General features: G+C 40.4%; 1 protein-coding gene and 1 non-coding gene across 17 annotated transcripts in view; both read right to left on the reverse strand.

The window, feature by feature from the left end:
• Positions 1–17280, reverse strand: part of KLHL3 (kelch like family member 3) — a 270492-nt gene that overhangs the window by 25153 nt on the left and 228059 nt on the right. For all 16 annotated transcript variants that reach the window (XM_063810711.1, XM_063810714.1, XM_063810710.1 and 13 more), the window contains one exon: positions 15277–15426. In XM_063810711.1, the coding sequence (XP_063666781.1) occupies positions 15277–15426 (150 nt within the window). The remainder of the gene's footprint in view (positions 1–15276; positions 15427–17280) is intronic.
• MIR874 (microRNA mir-874) lies at positions 4721–4797 on the reverse strand. Its single transcript, NR_035994.1, has one exon. It is a non-coding gene; the product is annotated as a microRNA mir-874 (primary transcript).

Raw genomic sequence — 17280 nt, forward strand, 5'->3', positions numbered from 1 at the left:
ATCCAGCTTCTTTTGTAAATTAAAAAAAAAAAAGGCAAAGTTTTCAGGAACCCTCACCATGCCCCAGAAACTATCTCCCACCAGGGAAGTAGAGGGTACATGCATATTGGAGAAAATCTACCACTCATCTCTGAGAATTTTCACAGAAACAGTATTACAGAAATGCAAATTTTTTAATGTTAAAGTAAAGCCTGAGTAGAAATACAAAAATGATACACAACAGCTAGGTGCAGTGGCTCATGCCTGTAATCCCAGTACTTTAGGTGGCAGAGGCGGGTGGATCTCTTGAGTCCAGGAGCTCAAGACCAGCCTGGGCAACATGGTGAAACCCCGTCTCTACAAAAAATACAAAAAACTAGCTGGGTGTGGTGGTGAATGCCTGTAGTCCCAACTACTTGGAAGGCTGAGGTGGCAGAATCACCTGAGCCCAGGAATTTGAGGCTGCAGTGAGTTGTGATTGCAGCACCACTGCACTCCAGTCTGGGCAACACAGTGAGACCCTGTCTCAAAAAAAAAAAAAAAATAGAATACAAGATAAGGTTTTCAAAACAAACTTGGCTTTGAGCTCATAAAACCACTGGTAAGAGATAACTTTAAACAAACAAAACTTGTACAACTATCTGGGAAAATGAATTATGAGGTTTTGTGGGATAGGACCATCAGTTTCAGAGGTAGCTCAAGGCAGCAGGAAGAACAGGTATACATCTGCTTCTCTCATAGGCATAGGAAACTCAATTTTTTTGTTTTATTTTTAGTTGGCACATAATAGGTACACATATTTATGGGGTACAGTGTGATGTTTGGATACATGCATACATTGGGTGATGATCAAATCAGGGTAATCAGCATACCCACCATCTCAAACACTTATTATTTCTTTGTGGTGAGAACATTCAAAATCCTCTCTTCTAGCTATTTTGAAATATACAATACATTATTGTTAACTATAGTCACCCTACTGTGTAATAGAACTCCAGAAGGTATTCCTCCTCTCTAACTGTAACATAGTATCCATTGATCACCCCCATCTCCCCTCCCTCCTCCCTTCCCCAGCCTCTGATAACCACTATTCTGCTCTCTACTTCTACGAGTTTGTCTGTTTTAGATTTCATATATAAGTGAAATCATGTGGTGTTTGTCTTTCTATGCCTGGGTTATTTCACTTAACATAATGTTCTCCAGGTTCATCCACGTTGTCACAAATGACAGGATTTCACCTTTTTATTTATTTAATTTTTTAGACAGAGTCTCGCTCTGTCACCAAGGCTGAAGTGCAATGGCACAATCTTGGTTCACTGCAACCTCCACCCCCCGGGTTCAAGCAATTCTCCTGCCTCAGCCTCCCATGTAGCTGAGATTACAGGTGCCCACCACCACACCCGGCTAATTTTTTGTATTTTTAGTAAAGATGGGGTTTCACCATGTTGGCCAGTCTGGTCCTGAACTCCTGACCTAAGGTGATCCACTCGCCTCGGCCTCCCAAAGTGCTGGGATTACAAGCATGAGCCACTGTGCCCGGCCTTTTTATAGTTGAATAGTATATATACCTCATTTTAAAATCCATTCATCTGTTGATGGGCACTTAGGTTGATGCTGTTTTTTGGCTATTGTGAATACTGCTGAAATAAACATGAGAGTACAGATATCTCTTCAACATGCTGATTTAATTTCCTTTGGATGCATACCCAGTATGGGATTGCAGGGTCATATGGTAGTTCTACTTTTAATTTTTCCTGGACACATATAACCAACCAATATAGAATCATGAAGAAACAGAAAACCCAAACAGACCAATAACAAGTAACAAGATTGAATCACTAATAAAAAGTCTGCTATCAAAGAAAAGCCCAGAACCTGATAGTTTCACTGCTGAATTCTAACAAACATTTAAAGAAGAACTAATACCAGTTATTCTCAAACTATTCTAAAATATTGAAAGGGAGGGAATACTTCCAAATTTATTCTTTGAAGCCAGGACTACTCTAATACCAAACTAGACAAGGGCATGACAAAAAAGAAAACTATAGACCAATATCCATGATGAACACAGATACAAAAATCCATAACAAAATACTAGCAAATGAAATTCAACAGCACATTGAAAAGATCATTTACCGTGATCAAATAGATTCATCCTAGGGATGCAAGGATGGTTCAATATAACACAAATCAATAAAAACAATACGTCACATTAACAGAATCAAAGACAAAAACCACATAATCATTTCAATAGATGCAGAAAAAGCATTTGATAAAACTCAACATCCCTTCATAATAAAAACTCTCAACAAATTAGAAATAGAAGAAATGTAACTCAACATAATAGAGGCCATATATGACAAACCCGCAGCTAACATCATACTAGAAAGGGGAAAGTTGAAAGCTTTTCCTCTAAGAATTGGAACAAGACAAGGATGCCCACTTTCTCCACTTCTATCCAACATAGTACTGGAAGTCCTAGCCAGAGCAATCAGGCAAGAGAAAGAAATGAAGTACATTCAAATTGAAAGGAGAAAGTCAAACTGCTTGCAGAGAATATGATCTTATATATTAAAAAGCCTAAAGACACCACCAAAAAACTATTCGAATGAATAAATGAATTGGCAAAGTGGCAGGATACAAAATCAACATACAAAACTTAGTGGTGTTCCTATACACTAACAGTGAACTATCTGAAAAAGAAATAAAGAAAAAAACTCATTAACAATAGCTACAAAAAAAATAAAATAACTAGGAATAAATTTAACCACAGAGGTAAAAGATCTCTACAATGAAAACTATAAAACATTGACGAAAGAAATTGAAGAGGACACAAATAAATGGAAAGATATTCCATGATCATGGAAAGAATTAATAATGTTAAAATGCTCATACTACCTAAAGCAATCTACAGATTCAATGTAATCCTTATCAAACTACCAATGACATTCTTCACAAAAATAAGAAAAAAAAAATCTAAAACTCATATAGGAATAGCCAAACAATCTAGAGCAAAAGGAACAAAGCTGGGGGCATCATGCTACCTGACTTCAAAATATACAGCAAAGCTAGAGTAACTAAAACAGCATGGTACTGGCATAAAAACAGACACATAGGCCAATGGAATCTAAAATTAGAGAACCTAGAAATAAATCCACACATTTACAGCCAACTGATTTTCGACGAACATGCCAAAAGCACACATTTGACAAGGTGTTAATACCCAGAATATATAAGGAACTCAAACAACTAAATAACAGAAAAACAGATAATCTGATTCAAAAATGGGCAAAAAGATCTAAACAGATATTTCTCTAAAAAAGATATATGAATGACCAACAAGTATATGAAAAAAAATGCTCAACATCACTATTTATCTGGGAAATGCAAATGAAAATCACAACGAGATATCACCTCACCCCAATTAGAAGGTCTACTGCAGAAAAGACAAAAGATAACTGCTGGCAAGGATGTGGAGAAAGAGGAACTCTTATACCCTGCTGGTGGGAATGTAAATTAGTACAGCCCAGTATGGTGAAAAGAAATCCAATTTTTATGGTAGGTGTTGCAAGAAGCATTCATACATGGAGCACTACACCCACTACTGTGTTGATCATGCAGAGTAAAAAGAATAAATTTCCTATCATGAGTGCTAATGGATAGTTGTTTCCATGGATACCTGATGTTAGCAACCAGTTAGGCAAATATGAGTATTTCCCACAGTCTACATGTATCACATCTCTGAAATCACAAACTTCTAGCTACTTAAGAAGACCACAAGATGTTAGAGGAAGAGACTTGAACCATTCTCTCCTATATGCCCTCGTTTTATATTCCAGAAACACCCAGGCCCAGGGAGTTCAACAAGCATGTTTCTTTCTTTCCCCAACACTCCTAAACCCCAATATACTTAAGATTAATATGCCTTTATTAGAAATTACTCAATCAAATCAGCTTATTTAACGATCACTATTTTTAACATTTATCTTTCAAGGTAACCCTGAGTAAGAACTATCAGTCACGTAGGAATCACAAACTAAAGAACTGGCTCTAGGTGAACAATTATGCTAGACTGAACAATTTAATCACTCTCGTGAACTGCAGCATACTTAGGAGTTTGGCAGGGTGCCTCAGAGTTCTGATCCCAAGTCTCAACTGTCACTGTGTTGAAGGCTGCAGAAGTTCTGGTGAATGGAGGTTCTCTGGTTGACAGAATATGAGTGAGCTAAACTCCACTGTAGCAGAGATGGTTATTAGATACCTCCCAAGGAAAACACTGTCATTTTGAAAAGTCAAATAGCCATTTATTTTAGGAAGATTAGTGAGCCCAAGCAAAAGACTACCTGATTCCTTAGGAAGGAGATTTTACTCCCAGCATAACATTTTTTAAAATAAATATATAATGCTCTCTTGTTTACATAGATGATTCTGATTCTACCAGCGTGACTGTGGGATTGAAGGCATGTTGGTCCCTCCTCACCGAAATCACAACCACCCTGTGTCTGAGAGCCATTAGGTGCCAGGGACTAGCCAGGGAAAGGGACAATCCATGAAGAGAATAGAGATTTCCAGCCTATGTGTAGATCAAGACCCTAGCCCTGGCCTCAGGACTACATAGGTCATTCAAATTTCTACTCAGGTGAGAGGAACAATCTGGGCTCTACACACTTTTTTCATCGGGCAAGAGTAGAATGCATGTCCAAACTCTCTTCTGTGACCGGTGAGCTGGGCAGAAGGCAGGCCCAGCCAGTCGGTCCCTCGGGCCAGGGCAGGAAGCGAGAGTCTCTCTTACCCTGGTGCGTGGGGCCGCAGGGCTAACACCAACAATTCATCCGATGGAGCATGTCGAGGTCGAGCCAGAAGACTTGTCCAAGCAGGTTCCTGAGCAACAGTTGCTCTAGGCAAGTACTGATAGCAAGGTGCAGAGAAAATGGGGGTCTGAGAACCAGGTAATATGAGGGCAAGGCCCAGGGGGAGAGAAGAGGAGTGGAAAAAATGGGCTTTGGAATCAGACACATCTGGGCCCAAATATAGTATCAGCCCAGTCACTATATAGCTGTGTGGCTATGAGCAAGACATTTAACCTTGCTAAGCCTCATTTTCATAACTTGTAATATCAGGATAATAGGATGCTTCCCATATGGGTGTCAGGAGGCTTAAATGATATGAAGCACTTAGCACAATGCTTGATAAATAGTAAACACTAAATGTTATCTGATTAACACTAGTGTCATTATTAGCTTCTAAGGCAGGTGCTAAAAAACAGATTCCCAATGAAAGGTAGAAAAGGATACTATGAACCTGTGAGGGAGGGTAAGTACCACTAATTCTAGGGGTGATTATGGGGCTTTTTCAGGACCCCAGGGTGCTTGTCAGGGTGTGGACCAAGGTGGAAGGGGGCAGTGCCCATCCAGGGGCCTGGGCCAAATGAGAGGTCATCCCATCCACCCTGTCAACAGCTTCTTCAAATACCATCTACTGAAAGCAGGACAGCCCAACTCAGGAGCAAGCCACCCACTTCCAGCCCAAATGGCGTTTCAGTAGCATTTTTAAAGAGCTGAATAGAGATGCCAACTGAACTGGAATGACAGTGAAAAGTGCCAGGTTCAGTACATTTCCAAAAGGTTCATTTGCATCTTCCTGAAACCTCATTTCCTTGCCGCCATCTGTGGAACAGGGTAACGTAGGAGACTTCTGAGTGGCTGGGAGACAGCATCGGGTTGTCCATGGCAACCCAGCCTCAGGAAAAGTGCTGGGCGGTGAATGTGTGGGAGCCAAGATGATGCTGTTAGCTGTTCCGGCTGGGATGTGTCAGTATGCTCTGTGCATATATGGCTCAGGAAAAACACCTTTATTAGCCTCTGCAGCTATCTCAAGGCAGAGTCCTGTTCCTCTCAGGGAAAGGACTTGGCTGGCAAACAGAGTTACTGCTGAGAATTACTGAATATAGTGCAGGTCTCTCTCCACCATGTTGTTTTTCAAAGTTTGCTCTGCCAGAAAGCCTATCTGGACTGAATTTATGAAAGCACAAACCAGCCTGCCCTTGGAATTCCTATGCCTGCTTCTCCAACTAGTCCAATTATCTCCTGATTTTTCTTCTTTCTCTACTTATTTGGTTGTTCATATATGTCTATCTTACTTTCTCAGAGAGACTTCTTAAAATTAAAAGTCCCCAAAGGGCAGGAATCAGGTTTCTTTCAACACAGCATACGGCTATAATGCTTTTGTGACATTTGGAAGCAATATAATAAAACAGTTCAGAGCACAGGGCCTCGGGCCAGTCATCCTAGGCTTAAACCTCAACTCAGCCATTTACTAATTGTGCTTTAAAGATGGGTCACAAATTCTGTGATACTACTACACTCAGACGTGGAACTTAATACCTCTCCCCTTAAGTGTGGGCTAGACTTAGTGACTTGTATCTAGCAAATAAAAGACAGAAGTGATGGGACATGGATTTTGACATTAGGTTATAAAAACACTACAGCTTCCGTGTTAGATGTGTGCTCTCATTTTCTTGCTCTAGAATCACCCTCTCTGGAAGAAAGCCAGCATGTCATGAGGACACTCAAGCAGCTTATGGAGAGGCCCACATGGCAAGAAACAGGCCTGCCAGCAACCACATGAGTGAGCTTAGAATCAGATCCTCCCCAAACAAGCCTGAAATAACTGCACCCCGACCAACAGCTTGACTGTATGAGAGACCCTGGGTCAAAAGGACCCAGCTAAGCCACTCCAGGATTCCTGCCCACAGAAACTGTGAGATGATAGATGTTTATTGTGTTAAGCCATCGTAGGGTAATTTGTAATGCAGAAATAGATAACTAATGCACAATAAGTGGGTGACATAACCCAAGGTCCAACTTCCTCATCTGCGAAATGGGGATAATTACAGTTATGAAAATCCTATGAGATAACAAATATAAGTCACTTAGCCCAGTGGCTGGCACATGATAAGTGCTCAGTAATTGATATCTGCTGTTATCATTATTGTGGGTATTAGTATCATGTAGTGATTAAAAGCCCAGGCTTTGAGTCAGCCAGACTTGGATTCAAGTCCTCACACTGCCACTTAAGTGCTGTAAAACCCTGGGCAAATCACTCAGTCTTACTCAATCTCACCGAATCTCAGTTGTCTCCAACATTAAAGCCTCCAGAGTTGTAATAAAGTCAAAATAAGATAACGGGCATTACATACTTAGGCTAATAATGCAAAGAAGCTGCTCAGTAATTAGTATTTAAACAATACTACTTGTATCATCATCAATACCTCTGGTGATGATGACCAGGACAATGACCCAGGGAAGAAGATGCAAAGTACAAATTATTCTAAGTGGTCACCAGAGGGTGTAAACCAGTTTTCTCCTGCAGTCACCTGAACCAGTTTCTGGATGTTCACTCTCACAGACAATTTGCGTTTTACCTTGGAGACACAGCTCCTGGCAGCTCCTGCAGAAAGCTTTCCTTAACTCCTTACCCCTCTCTGTGCTCCCAGAGTGTTTTTCCTGTACCCCTATGAGGGCATTTACTCACTCCATTACAATTGTCCTTTCACAACTGTTTCCCCTCCTCCTGGTCTGGGAGTCCCCTGGGGAAGAGACCAGTTCATATCAGCCTTCGTGAATCCAGTACTTACCCCAGTGCCCGGCAATTAGTGGTTTCTCTATGGAAGTATGTTGGATGAGTGAATTAAAAAGTAATGAATTGGCAGGGCACGGTGGCTCACGCCTATAATCCCAGCACTTTGGGAGGCTGAGGAAGGTGGATCACCAGAGGTCAGGAGTTCGAGACCAGCCTGACCAACATGGTGAAACCCCATCTCTACTAAAAATACAAAAAACGTAGCCGGGCACAGTGGCAGGCGCCTGTAATCCCAGCTACTTGGGTGGCTGAGGCAGGAGAATCGCTTGAACCCAGGAATCAGAGGTTGCAGTGAGCCAAGATCGTGCCATTGCACTCCAGCCTGGGCAACAGGAGCAAAACTCCATCTAAAAAAAAAAAAAAGTAATGAATTAATGCATACATGATTGTTGATAGCTGGATTTCAGATTTAAGAAAAAGAAAGAAAGAAAGAAAAGAAACAAAGAACCTTACAACCCTTCTAACCCCCAGGAACGACAACTGGATTCATTCAAATTTGTACTTGTAGGCTTGAATCAAACATTCTAGGGTCAACCTCCATTAGTGGTCAAAGGAGGATATAAAGTAGGATATAAATCCTCACTAAAGCCATGTGAAAACGCAGGTATGAATGCTGATAAGCCCATCAGGAAAAAATGAGGGGTGATATAAATGGTCAGTATTAAGTCTCTATGAGGTTATTTCTTCTTTAAAAATGTGTTTCTTTAATTGAGGCCGTGTGCCAAGGACACAGATGAGTAATGCCTGCTGCCATGGAACCTATAGTTGTGTAGAGGAGCTAACACTCTAGAAGAGAGCCCTAAATGCCTGCCTGAGGCATCAGCCTGGGCTACTCAGTAATCTTCTGAAACTACTGTCCTTGTTGTTCAAAAAGCAATGAAGCCATCACCAACCTGACCTCTCCCCCATTAAATAACCTTTCTCATCAATCACATTTCTACCTATCAGCAATAAACAATTAGAAATTGGAATTTCAAAAGAAAACATTTACAATAGCATCTAAAACAATAAAATACCCAGGGATAGATCTAACAAAAGACATGTAAGACCCATAAACTGAAAACTATAAAACACTGATGAGAGAAATTAAAGAAGACCTGCATAAATGGAGTTATGCTGTGTTCATGGATCTAAAGATTTAATATTATTAAGATGGCAGTTCCCCCATTTGATCTAGAGATTCAATACCATTCCAAGCAGAACCCCTACAAGCTTTTTTGTAGATAGACAAGTTGATTCTGAAATTTAATGGAAATGCAAAGACCTAGACTCACAAAAACAACTTTGAAGAACAAAACTGGAGGACTCATACTGCCTAATTTCAAGACTTACTAGAAAGCTAGTAATCGAGGCAACATAGTATTGGTGTAAAGGTAGACAGATAAAATGGAACAGAAGAGAGTCCAGAAATAGATGAACACATATACAGTCAATTATTTATAACAAAAGTAACAGGGTAATTCAATGGAGAACAGAGAATCTTCCCAATAAATAGTGTGGAACAACTGGACATTCATATGCAAAACAAATGAGCCTTAGACTCTCACCTCATGCACCATATTAAGAACAACAACAAAAAAAAACTTCTCAAAATGGATCCATAGGCCTAAGTGTAAAACCTAAAACTTCTAGAAGAAAGTAGAGGAGAAAATCTGTGACTTCAAATTAGGCAAAGATTTTTTATATAGAGCACAAAATAAACCATAACAGAAAAAAATTGAAAAATTAAAAACTTATGCACTTCCAAATACAGTACAGCCACCATGGAAAACAGTGTGGATCTTGCTCAAAAAAATAAAAATAGAACTACCATATAATCCAGCAATCCCACTATTGGGTATATATCCAAAGGAAATGAAATCAGTATGTCAGAGAGATATCTACTCTTGTGTTCACTGCAGCATTAGTTGCAATAGCCAAGATGTGGAATCAAGCTAAATGTCCATCGACAGATGAATGCATAAAGAAACTGTGGTATACATATTTAGTAGAATACTATTTAGCCTTAAAAAAGAAGGAAATCCTGTCATCTATGACAATATGGATGAACCTGCAGGACATTACGTTAAGTGAAATAAGCAGGGCACAAAAGGACAAATAACATACAGTCTCACTCATACGCGGAATCTAAAAAAGTTAAACTCATAGAAGTAGAGAATAGAATGGTGGTTACCAAGGGATAGGGGAAGGGGTTGGCTGGGAAGATGTTGATCAAAGGATATGAAATTTCAGTGAGATGGGAGAAATACCTTCAAGAGATTTATAGTACAACGTGGTGACTATAGTTAATAACAATGTATTATATTCTTGAAAATAGTTAAGAGAATGGATTTTAAGTGTTCTTACCACAAAAAAATAAGTATATGATGTAATACATATGTTAATTAGCTAAATTTAGCCATTCCACAATGTATCTATATTTCAAAACCTCATGTTGTACATGATAAATGCATATAACTTTTGTCAATTAAAAAATTAATTAGTGGCCGGGCGCGGTGGCTCACGTCTGTAATCCCAGCACTTTGGGAGGCCGAGGCAGGCGGATCACGAGGTCAGGAGATTGAGACCATCCTGGCTAACACGGTAAAACCCCGTCTCCACTAAAAATACAAAAAAAAAAAAATTAGCCGGGCGTGGTGGCAGGCACCTGTAGTCCCAGCTACTCGGGAGGCTGAGGCAGGAGAATGGCATGAACCCGGGAGGCAGAACTTGCAGTGAGCCGTGATTGTGCCACTGCACTCCGGCCTGGGCAACAGAGCAAGACTCCGTCTCAAAAAAATAATAATAATTAATTAGTTAAAAAACTATCTTCCAAAGATACTGCTAAAAAAATGAAAATATAAGGCACAGGTTGGGAGAAAATATTTGCACAATATATATCTTATTAAAGACTTGTATCCAGAATACATAAAGAATGTTTACAACTCAATAAGAAAACAATAACCCAATTTTTCAAATGGGCAAAATATTTTAACAGACACTTCACCAAAGAAGAAATATGGGTGGCAAATAGGCACATGAGAAAATCTCAACAGCATAGTGATTAGAGAGATGCATATTAAAACCATAGTGAGATACTACCACAGACCTACTAGAATGGCTAAAATTTTTAAAAATAGATAATGTCAAGTAGTAGCAGGACTGCAGAATAACTGAAACTCATATATTGCTGGTGGAAATGCATAATAGTATAGCCATTTTAAAAAACAGTTTAGCAATTTCTTATAAAGTTAAACATATACTTACCATACAACCCAGCAATCCTACTCCTAGGTATTTACCCAAGAGAAATTAAAACATATGTCCACACAAAGATCTGTAAGTGAAATCACAGCAGCTTTATTTGTAACAGCCAAAAACTGGATACCCAAATGTCCACCAACTCGTGAATGAATAAACTATGGTCCATCCATACAATGGAATGTTGCTTAGTGATAAAAAGGAATGAGCTCCTGATACATGCAACAACAGGGATGAATCTCAAATGCATTATGGTAAGAAAAAGAAGCCAAGCTCAAAGGACTACATACAGCATGATTCCATTTATATGACACTCTAGAAAAGGCAAAACCATAGGGACAGAAATCAGATCAGTAGTTGTCAGAGGCTGGGGGTAGAAGAAGAGGATTGACTACAAAGCAGCACATGGAAACTTTTTGTAGTGATTAAAATATTCTGTGTTTTGATTGGGTTGGTGGTTACTTGACTGTGCATTTGTAAAAACTTATCACATTGTATCTCTAAAAAGTGTGAATTTTACTGCATATAAATTATTATACCTCAACTAATCTAAAAGAAAATAATCTCTTTAAACCGCTACCAAAACCTCAAAGCTGTTTCTCAGGAAGCAGTTCGGTGTAAAAGGAAAAGCATGGACTTTGGAGTGAGACAGACCGAACCCCAGCTCTGCACTTAGCCAGTACTTAACTGGGCAAATTTCTTAACCTCTCTGAGTAATCTAAGTAGGGATATGAATAGTACAGACCTATTGCTGTGATGATTTATTAAGACAGTACACGATCTGATAATCCCTAAGTGATCATTTCCCTCGCATACCCTATTCATTCTTCAAGCCTTCAGTGGGGATCCCCTCACTAATTTAAGTGCCTAAACAATGGTGATGAGAGTATAGTTTAAGAAGCAGGTTAGACAACATAACCTTAAATCATTCAAGGATTAAATACAGGAGAACAATGAGACAAAGAGTAGTGATGTCTTCTTTCTTTCTTTCTTTCTTTAACAGATTCTAAGGAAGTCATGGTTCCAGTTGCCTGCAGAAGGCCCAGGAATCTAAATGTTTTCATTCAGAAAATAAATGTTTCTTAAGGAGTAGGGATGACAGAAGGATGGCTTTGACCTCCTGAAACAAGGGGTAGACTCTTCTTTCTCAACTATAGATTCAATCCCTGGGATGGAACAGGGGTGATGGTGGAGCAGCTTTCAGCATGCTTAGTCCAGGCTCAGGCACAAACTGGGCTTTAATTTTAAAACTATCTTTTTATGGGTATACGTGGTAAGAGCCAGACATGGAGTCCAAAAAAGGAGAGGTCACTGGGTATGGTTTCTACACAAAAAAGCTGGGCCAGTGCTGAACCATTCCCTTAGCTCCAAGCTACACTCCTCAGGCAAAGATGTCATTCTTCTGATATCATAGAGGATGAGAACCAATTTCCAAAGGGAAATGTCACAGACAGAAGACCAGCTGAAAACCCAGGGAAGTAAAAAGGCTAAATAAAAAGCAGCACACTTAGAATCAACATTCTCAAAACATGAAGCTTGTGGAAATTTAGATCATAATAAAGATAGTATTCAAACCAATGGGGGAAGAGGGGAATTAATGAATAAAATAACCTTGAGACAATTGGCTCATCATTTGCAATACCAATAAAACTGAATCCCTGCCCTCACTCCTTACACACAAAAAATAATTCTAAGTGCATCAAAGATTCAAATGTAAAACAAAAATTATAAAGGTACTTGAAGAAAACATGGGGACACTATTTAAATAATTTCAGAGTAAAGAAAATATTTCTAAACATGACACAAAACCCAAGCTATAAAGCAAAAGATAGATCAATTTGACTCCTTAAAAACTGGGGCTTTTTTGGACTAAAAAATTACTATAAACAAGAGGCAAATTGCAAACTAAGAAAAAACATATTTGAAATACATACATTCAAAGGCCTAACCTCTTTCATGTACAAAGAGCCTTTAGAAACTACAAATAAGGCCAGGCACAGTGGCTCACACCTACAATCCCAGCATTTTGGGAGGCCAAGGTGGGTGGACTGCTTGAGCTCAGGAGTTCGAGACCAGCCTAGGCAATAGGCAAAAACCTGTCTCTACAAAAAAATTAAAAGAAAAAAAATTAGCTGGGTGTGTTGGCACACACCTGCAGTCCCAGCTACTTGGGAGGCTGAGGTGGGAGGATCACTTGAGCTTGGAAGATGGAAGCTGAAGTGAGCTGAGATCACTCCACTGCACTCTGGCCTGGGTAGAAGAACAAGACTCTGCCTCAAGAAAAAAAAAAAAAAAGGAATAAAAAATATTAATTAAAAAATACAATCTAATAGAAAAATGAGCCAGGGACATGAACAGAGAATTCTCCAAAATAGAAATACAAATGCCGATAATCATATGAAATCAAGATTAATCTCACTCCCAATGAAAGAAATACGAACTCAAACAAGATGCCATCTTTTAAAGGATACTTGACACAGAAATGTTTACAATACAAAAAAAAAAAGGAAATTACTGCAAAGCCCATCAGTAGAGGACTGTCCATAATATGTACATAATAGTGCATAAATACAATTAAACACCATGTACCATTACAATTTAAATGCTGATTTCACCTATACTGATAATATTAAAAGCAGTCTGTACCACATGGCTGCATGGGGGGAAAAATAGTTCAATCTGTATAGCAATACACTGTACATTTGTATCTATCTGTGAAAAAGTGCAGAGAGACATGTCTGAAAGAAAATTTTCCAAATAATAGCAGATTTTTTACCCTAGGAGACATTTCAAGTGACCTTTATTTAATTTCAAAATTGTAGTATCCTTTTAATAATCCACAATAAGCACATATGTCTATAATTAAAGAAAGCTAAGTTATTTTCACTTTGAAAAATATGAAGAAGTTTCAATGCAATATTTCAACCAAACAAAACAAAAGGCATCAACCTGCAGTAAGACCAATGTCCAGCCAGACCAAGGCCTTGCCTTGCGGCTGTGCCTTCTTCTAACCTGCACTAGGCAACGTGAGGCCAACAGGCAAGTATGCACTCTCAGGTTTACAAACGTGAAGCCAGGTGCAGGATGGTATGAGTTCAGAGAACAGGTTTGGAGAGTGATAAAGACTCAGTTCAAATGCTGGTTCTACCACATTAGCTGTGTTGACCTTGGGCAAGTAAATTAACTTCTCTGAAACTCAGTTTCCTCCTTTATAAAACTAGGATAACTATCTCTACCTTGTAGTGTTGTTGAAAAGATTAAGTAAGATATTCAAGTGATAACCTCAGCACTCAATAAAGGTTAGCTGCTTGTATTATTATCTGGGACACTGAGACATTTGTTCACATTGCAACCAATATATCCCCCATGATCCAAGGTCAAGGAGCAGAGGGGAAAGAAGGTCCTGCAAACCTCAGAGAATTCCAACACCTGGTCTTGGAAAACAACATGCCTCTAGCCCCTGTGAAACCTTCCTGGAAGAAGCAGGCAGGGAGGATGGCAGCCAGCTGGAAAGAGGAGGAGGAGGACAAAGCAAGGGCCTAAATAATTTCCTGGTGCTGCCTACTGTGTCATCAATGAGACAACATGACCCACTCCTCTCCTCCCACCTTTCCTCCTGGGTTGACTGATTCCTTCCCCCAGACATCGGCATGTTAGACTCCTAAAACGACTACTTTGGTGCCACACCAGACAGGACTTTAGGGATCGAGTGGAGCATCCTTCATTCTATAGATAAGGAGCCTGAGGGTCAGAGAGGAAAGAAGACTCGCAGGGAACCAAAGCAGCCAGCACACACCATAAACTCTAGGTCTCTAGATCATGGGGTCCCCTCCTGTGTCTTCCTTCCCTTTCCCTGGCTGCTCCCTCACAAATTCTCATTTCTCCCATTTCCTTCCTCTGCTTCGTGACCTGTCAAACTCCTCAATTTGACAGGGTCCCTTTTCTTAGAACCCCTTTTCTTCTCTGGGGCAGCCCTAATTGTCCTTTATGTCCTTCCCTGAGTGGGGAAAAGAAACAGACTAGGACTATTCTGACTCAAAGAATGGCCTAGAAAGAGGACTACTATGGCCATCACTAAGTGAAACCAACATAGCCATTCCTCTGCTTCCAACAGAAATAGAGCACAAGCCATGGTGTGAAATGAGAAGTCAGGGTGGGGGTGAGAGGGAGCTCTGAGTTATTCTCAAACCTCCCTGATGACATTGCAGGTTACCTTGAAACTCTTAGGAAAGGAAGACCCCAGAAGAGAGAGTTACCAGCAGATTCAAGAGGAACCAGCAGACTCCATCTCCTAGGTTGTAAATGCAACCAAGATGCAGGGCAGCCATGGGTGAGGAAAGACTTGGAGGCAGGAGTGGAAGGCCACTTTCCCAGGGCACAGTCCTGACTCTTGGTAGTGATTGGGCTGGGGCTTACCTTGGGAAGGCTGACTGGAGTCCTGGGCTTGGTCCTTGGGTTCTTAATCAATAGCCTCTGATCCAGAGGGAGGAGATGGTATTTCATGGCCTCAATGAGGAAGTCTTTACAGGTGTTGTTATTCTTTATCAAAGCTTCTTCTTCAACCGTCTAGAGGTAATAATCCACAGATGATCCTGGAGCACAGCTCAGCCACATTTCCCAAGCTTTCACCCTGGGCTCAGTCATTCCTGCACTCCCACACTCATTCATTCCTTCACCACATCATCTCAGACCCAAAGAGTTACAACTTACTGCTCACCTCCTGCATTTTAAGAGCACAGTGGGATAAAGGATCAAGCTCTGGCATTAGACCAGATCCACTACTTAACATCTCTGATCCTCAGTTTCCTCATCTGTAAAATGGGCATATTAAAGGTATCTACAACCTCACTAGTTTTGTTTGTTTTGAGGCTTAAATGAGTTTATGCAAAACAAAAGACAAGTAGCCGTCCTGAAAGCCTCTAACCACATTTCTCCTGATTTGAATGCATTATAATGCTTAGGGCAAACAGACATCTGAGAGGAGGAGTGAGGGGAAAGAGGAAAGGGTGTGGGAGCCATCAGCCAACCTTTGGAGGCATTGAGTAAAATAAGCTTGTCAAGGAGAAAGATTCATATTCGTTGTCTTAGAGTGAAGGTCTCAGGGCAGAAAATCGGCCAGTGAGGCTCCTTCTAACAGAGTAACAACATCAGAGCAGAAAAATTACCCTGCACAAAGTCCCACCTATTGACCTCACCTAGGACTCCATCTAAGCTGGGGCTCTGGCTTCTTTACCTCTTATTCCAGAGCTTAGGACCTAAGCAGGTGCTCAGCACATGTAAGCCTAAAGGTTTCATGAGCAAGACCAAGCATGAAGCCATTCTGGTGCTCTAACTCTCCAATCCCCACCTTTTGGCCCAGGTCAGATCACTGTGTGGCATATCTGGAATGGGTAATGTGGTCTTCTGGGGCTGCTTTGTGTTAGGAAAGATCAATTCCATTCAACAGCTAACACTGATTGAATGTCTCCTGGTTGGGCAGCCCTGTGCTGGTCCCCAGGAAGAAAATGATGAACAAGACAAAATTTCTGACCCTGAAGAATTCAAGTCCAGTCAGAGAATGAGAAGGGCCTCCCACCTCAATTATCTCAGCCCTCAAGTCAGTGATGCACAAGGCATGACTGAGCCTCTCCTGGGTCCCCATCTGTCACTAGGAATGAAAGCATGGCCAGGGCCATCATCTGCTGGGCAGCATTGGAGCTGGCAGGGAAAAAAGGATTGGCAAGAGAAGGCCTCTGTGTACCTCTGACCACCTCCCTCCCCAGAGACAGTCCCCAAGAACTGTTTTCCTTGGAAGGTTTTTTTTTCCCCTCCCAGTAAGGAACTGAGCCAGCTTGAGACAAATCATAAACTTCTAGGGTCAATTACAAAATAAAAAGGGTGGGAGAGGATGCCTGAAAAAGCTTGGAAGGAAGGAGAAATGCATGAGCAGCTATTTCTCCAGAAGAACTTACTCAGCTTGAATTAAAAGTTCTCCTGGAAAGTTAGTGCTTCATGGGTACAAGAGTTTCAACTTTGGGGGTGATGACAAAGTTTTGGAAATCTTTATAGTAATGGTTGTACTGAATTTGAATGTAATGAATGCCTCTAAATTGTACACTTAAAATGGTTAAAATAACAAAGTTTATGTAATATACATTTTATCACAACCTATTATACATTTAGTACAATATTTTTAAATGCTGAGTAAAAGCCTAATAAATGCTACCTTTTGTGAAAGAAAAAAAAACCTCCCCCAGAAGTCAGGCAGTGTTGGTGGAGGTCTGCCCAGGGCTTTCCCTTCCTTCTCCTCCTCCTCCTCCACCACCATCAGCCATCCCAGCAATTATACTCATTTGAAGTTTCAAAGTCAAATGAATGTAATGAAACATCCTATTCCAGAGGTGTTCACTCTGAGAGGCCTGATAAAAGGCCTTTCTGCAA

Source organism: Pan troglodytes, chromosome 4, assembly GCF_028858775.2.
Source record: "Pan troglodytes isolate AG18354 chromosome 4, NHGRI_mPanTro3-v2.0_pri, whole genome shotgun sequence".
Classification (NCBI taxonomy): Eukaryota; Metazoa; Chordata; class Mammalia; order Primates; family Hominidae; genus Pan; species Pan troglodytes.